Source organism: Setaria viridis, chromosome 1 (genome assembly GCF_005286985.2).
Source record: "Setaria viridis chromosome 1, Setaria_viridis_v4.0, whole genome shotgun sequence".
NCBI classification, from domain to species: domain Eukaryota; kingdom Viridiplantae; phylum Streptophyta; class Magnoliopsida; order Poales; family Poaceae; genus Setaria; species Setaria viridis.
The window spans coordinates 14540119-14546118 of NC_048263.2; the positions used below are offsets into that span (position 1 = coordinate 14540119).

General features: G+C 41.7%; 1 protein-coding gene across 1 annotated transcript; it reads right to left on the reverse strand.

Annotated features, from left to right (window-relative positions):
• Positions 1 to 2857: 2857 nt before the first annotated feature.
• Positions 2858 to 6000, reverse strand: LOC117861911 (uncharacterized). Its single transcript, XM_034745434.2, has 4 exons — positions 5579 to 6000; positions 4339 to 4418; positions 4196 to 4254; positions 2858 to 3491 (listed from the first exon to the last, which is right to left on the reverse strand). The coding sequence occupies exons 1-4, from the start codon at positions 5924 to 5926 to the stop codon at positions 3187 to 3189; spliced, it is 792 nt and encodes a 263-aa protein (XP_034601325.1). The 5' UTR covers positions 5927 to 6000; the 3' UTR covers positions 2858 to 3186.

The following is a 6000-nucleotide window of genomic DNA, read 5'->3' on the forward strand; positions in this document are numbered from 1 at the left end:
TCAAATGGCGAGCATAATGCTGCCGTTGGGTGAGCTTGGGCACAGCTAATCATTAGTTTAAGCAACACAGGGATTGCAACTGAACCCTGGAACTCAAACCGTGAGAACGGAACGGAACCATTATTGATTTGGGATATATGCTTGTCAGTCTGGGCAAGAAATGGGTTCTCAACATGGGTAGCGAGAAGAGACCACGCGTGCGCATGCCATCATGCTGAAGAAACTGCATTAGTTTTTTCAAAGGCTTGTCTAATCCAATTTTTCGCGGTAGTCCAGATTGTTTTTTAAAAGGCCTCTATTATATAAGTCCGAAATTAAATATGTTTCATTTTGGGGCTAGGAGTTGGATTTCTTTTTGAAAGTTATGAAATTTGAGTCGAAAGTCTCTAACTGTATGGCACAAAGTATTACACTGTTAGTTGAAACTTAAAAACTTTTCTATCCTAAATGGGCCCTCGACCTTCATGGCAAACGAGAAGAGAGCGTGCATGTGTGTGCCATTATGAAGAAGAGACTCCACTAACCACTAGTCAAAGAAATAAGAGATTAAGGTGTTCAGTTGATTTTCTGTCAGACTATCACCATGTTATACACATGCAGTTGCTCTACCAAATGCTAAGACAATTTTTTTGGAAGCTTCTCTGGAATAAAGCAAAAATATTTGAGGACCAACCAGGCCAAATGAAGAAATTGGGTCCTCTATCTTTTATTTGTTTTTAATGAAGAAATATATATGTTTTATTATAATTGCTACAATTTTAACCAAGTTATTGGCATTCAATCTCTTGTTTTTGCTGTTTTATGCAATCTCAAGTCTGCTCTGATCTCACCTGTAGTAGAGGGAAATCATCCGCGAGAATTGGATGGAACAATTTTGGAGAAGCACAAGCAGTTTGAAGATAGGCTACATGAATCACTTGGAGCATCAGTAGAGCCTTTTATGTTGGGTGCCACCATGCCAACACCAATGCTAGAGCGCCCCTTTCAACCGCCATGACATAAAAAATGTGGACTTTGCAATTTTCTTTGGTGGGTCCATCTCTATCCAATTCTAAATGTGTCTCTCTTTCATATTAGAAGTTTAAATTTTTCATATGAAAGTTTGAAAGTCCGAGCCGAAAGTCCCTGATTCCATTGTCGAATTATATCTAAAAATTACTTTTTATAGTAGTTTTTCCCACATTGGAGAGCCGAGAAGCTGCTACCGTCAAGCTGAAGTGCCTGGGCAGGCTATGCAAGGCCATGATTGTAGGGGGCACCAGGAATCGCTGGTTGTGTACGTCGCCATCTTATTGTTCTGTTAGCAGAGCTGGTTTGTGCTGCCGGCTGTTGCCGCCGTTGCTTGCCTTGGAGTGCAAGGGCCACGCCAGCGCCGGAAGCCGCCCCTTCACGGGATCATCAAGCCAAATCAAATCAAGCCCATCGCCTCCTCTGCCTAAGTGCCGGTTGGTTAATTGCGGCACTAGGGTATAGAGGGATGCGTTACAATGATGCCCTGCGATCGAATGGCATGCGTGGAATTGTGCAAACTCGCCCACCAGATTATGATGATTACAGATGTTGCCCTTTGAGCCCTTTTGCGCCGTATTGTTTGGTCGTAGGAACACATCTCCATGACCTGAGCGCCTGGCCGGGGGCCCCTTCCTTGCGAACGCACCGGATACGGCACCCTTCATATCAACCAGGAAAGAAATGGATGTGCTAAATCTTTGTGCGCATTGTGGACTATTGCTCGGCTTGAATTGGCTGTGATTTGCATCAAGTGCATCAAGTGGACACATGCTGCTCAGCATATTGTGTTCTCCATGCCATTTTGCATAAGGGGGAAAAAAATCTATTTTACTACTCCGAACGATCCATTTTCTCCACAGGATCTTTGATAACACCTCAGCTCAATTTACTCCAAAACTATTTCAATTGTCCAATCTATACTCTATTGAAATTTGTCACTTTTTTCCCTTCACAATCCACGTATAAGTTGAGGTTTAAACTCACATTTTGTGAGGTGATATGGAACAAAGATATCGTATGTTAGAAAAAAAAAGATTTTAATAATTTTTCATTAGTACTTTGCATGCAATTTTCTATCCCTAGTATTAATTTAGTGATGAATGCTCCTAATCTACGAAAAATAATCATGAAAAAGAATCTTAATGTATTTTTAAACATAAATAATGACGTCCACTGTTTCCGACACCAAATTTGAACTTGTATTAATTTTAACTTCTACACAAAGGTGAAAAGGATGGATCTCATTAGTAACAGATCTGGCAGTTTGTTAAATAAGTAGACTGAGTCAAAATTTTGTTCACGGGTAAGCAAATAAAGTGTATTATTGTTCGGATAGTAAAATGAACGAATAAAGTTCAGCCTCCTAGTGTTCAAATAAGTATTGTGCTGATGCCATCATAAAGCGCCATATTGTGTGGCAGATGGTTCCGTTAGGCTGCCTCCTTGTTCCGTCACATTCCGACTAATCAGTTTAGCTACCTCCACTCAAAATTCTAAGCGCTACTATGGCCACCGGACTTCCGTCCCAACCGTATGTAGCGCTCTCTCACAAAACCAAAGTCAGAACGGCAATCGCTTTTCCTCTCAACAAAGGCCAAATCAAGTCCGAAGCACCAAACTGTCAGCTCATTTACACAACAGGAGCCGACTTCCGCGCGAATTCACGGCTGACTTTTTATTTGCTCTGCCATCAACTTTGCCACAAACAACAACTTTATGTTTCCATAAACTTATTAAAAAATAATACACCAAGACAATATAAGTGCTGTTATGGATCTAGTTGGCTAGAAAGAAACAACAGGAAATAGCTAGGGAATTTCTCCTGGCACGTCAAGTCCACATCTGCTTAGCACAATCAAAATTTTCTAATGACGTTGTCAGTCTGACAAAGTCCACACAGAATTCTCAGTCAGCAAGATCAGGCGCCTCCATCTTACCGCATTCAATACAAAAAAAAGCAATCTACAGTGCCAAATTGAGGTGACAAAAAGCAATCTACAAGTCCACATCTGCTTTTGAAGCTTGTTCGCTTCAGCTTATTCAGCCGGCTTATCAGTCACCAAACAGTGTTTTCCTCTCACAACAAATCAGCCGTTTCAGCTTTTCAACCGGCTTATAAGCTGAAGCGAACAGGCCCCACTGGGAATATTTGCTATTGGTTGGGAATTAAACTGGTCACATGGTTGGCATATCAAGAACTTGAAGAACATCTTTGAATTCAAACTCGTGGGTCTCTTTGTTGAAGCGCTCCACGAGTCTGTACCTCACATCATTCAGGTAGAATGAGTGAGCAGTCTCCAAAAGGGTCTTTGCCTCTGAATCAGTTAGCTTGCTGGTGAAAACAACATCTCCTCGAATAAGCACAGTGTCCTTGGTTTCTGCGAACTCTGTGTAATGGGTGACTGTGTAGTAAGGGCTTGCTTGAGTGCCTCTTGCTTTATAGTCTTCGAGTCCTGTGAAGATCATGTATGGCATCTGGACTGGGACATTGAATCACAAAGGTAGGACAAATTAAGTCCATAATGTTAAAAAAAATAACATTGCAACCAATGGTCAAATAAATTAGACCCTCCACTACAATGTGCTAAAAACAGTAGGCCGTGGCAATTGTTCTACCTTTACAGGTGGAGTTAACACTAAATGTTTAATAAACAGGCCATTTCAGGTTAAATTATTTATTGCATGAATGGATGCCCTTTCCCTCTTCAACAGCTACCACTTTGAAAACAAAACAAGGGCAGGATAATTTCTTGTTCCAATACCCTAAGAATATGGATACCATGAACTTAAGTTAAATGGTCAAATTTAGATGAACTAATCATGGAACTTGTGTTACTTAGCTAGAATTAACCATTGGCTTCTGCATTAAAATTTGTGTGACACATAAAAAATAATAGAAGCACATTATCTTGAGTGTAAGAACAGAAATATCAACCATGCTGATGTCAACATCATATCATAATTCAACTCCCTACTTCTACAATTTTTACTACAACGGCTGTATTGTAAGGGTCCATTTAACCAAAGTACATGTAGTTCCACAATAAAGAGATGCAATTTAAGAATGATCAAAGCCAGCTATATTTGTAGTGCTAATTGCTAAATCAATGGGGGGTAATGCTAAGAATAAAAAAGTGACTAGGTTAATCATAATTCCAATATCCACAAAGAACTTAACACTAACCTTGCATGAACATAGTGGTGTATCCACTTCCCTTCCACAAAGGAATAACAAAGTGACGACTACAGAACAAACAAAATTAGATCAGAAAATTCATTGGTACTACAAAATGTGCAACAAATAACTCGAAGTTGAAGAATAAATACCACGTAGATGATCTTTGTTCCAAGAGATGGTAAAGCTTTGTTTTCATAGATGCACCTATATGACCTCTTCCCAAATGATACTAATATTCAGAAAAAAGAAGAGAAACAAGTAACAAAAACACAAAATATCAGGACAAATCCAATAGTCAGCATGAAAATAATGCTTTAACGGCATAAGCCACAACAAAAAAAATGTATTAAACCATATCAATTGCACATTACAGTCAGATTTATTCAACCTGGTTTTTCTTTTGAGGTTAACAGGCCAACATAATAGAGCTGGAAATTCCAACATTCGCCTAATCAGGTAAAATTCAACCCACCCACCACATACACGGAGAGGGAGAGGAAACCATGCATACTATTTTACATCATATGGTAAAAGTTCTTTTATGAGCTCAAGAATGATCTGTGAGAAGTGTGTTAATTATGATCACATTGCTACTCCTATCCTCAACACATCCTCTGCGGTAGGTTGTGGCAAGAAAATTCTACCACGAAAGGTAGTTAAAAGTACCATGGTAATTTTATTTAACTTTGAATACAGTGAAGGACATGGTACTCATTTGATTCCTAGAGTTGAGCCACCACTGATTTGCCCAATCCCTCCACTATTTGGTAAAAAAAGAAAAAAAAAAGACACAATCAGATGTCAGAGGCTCAGAGCACATGCCACTATTGTTCTATGACAATTGGGCAAATGCTGCCGAATAAAGAGGAAGTGAAAAGTCAAAAGTACATTGAAATTTCTTAGCAAAATTTATCCTACTCCAATCATTTTAATGGCATGCAAATTGACCAAATGGTAAATTTTTACCAGTGTCAATATCACTGCTATGCAATATGCATATACTCTCATTTTCAAGGAAAAAAATAAATTTACTAGTAGGGTTGCCTGATACGGTCTTCCATTAGTAGTAATCTAAGTTTTAGGTTCCGCATTATCAAAGATCCTAGAAAGTAAACTGCAATAGAAAAACCCTGCACATTTCAATGAATGTTTGGTTCCTTTTATCTCTTCCTTTATAACAGATCATGTGGATACATGACAAACAAATCGCTTCTAGCAAACTGCTTGAAATAAGTACTAAGCGTGCAAAACAGAATATCATATTTTCATGCTTATCTACACGGTCGCCAGAGGGCATCTCATTTTTATTTATTTTGAAGCCAGATCTCCTCAATTCTAAACACGAATTGAAACGAAGGAAACGACTAATGAGGGGGGCCAGGGACTGACGTCATCCCAGGCGGCGACGAGGTGCTCAGGCGAGAGGCCCTTGGCGCGCTCGACGTCGATGATGGATTCCAGCGGCTTCGGCTTCAGCGGGGTGAACCCGCTCGCGAACTGGGAGTAACCCCTCCGCTGCGGCCACCGGGAGAGGTCGGCCGGCGAGGAAGATGGCGCTGCAGAAGCCGCCGCGGGATGCAGCGCCGGTGTGGCCGGTATGCCTCCATGGGCGGCGGCCGGGGCGCGGAGAGCGGCGGCGGCCGGGGCGCGGAGAGCGGCGGCGGCCGGGGGGCGGAGAGCGGTGGTGATGGCACCGGTGAGCGCGGCGGCCGCGTTGGCGGCGGTCGTCGTGGCCATGGTGGCGGCGGCTGTCTCGGAGGCGGCGGCGAGGGTTCGGGGCTTGGGGGCGAGTGGCACGGAAAGGGAGAGCC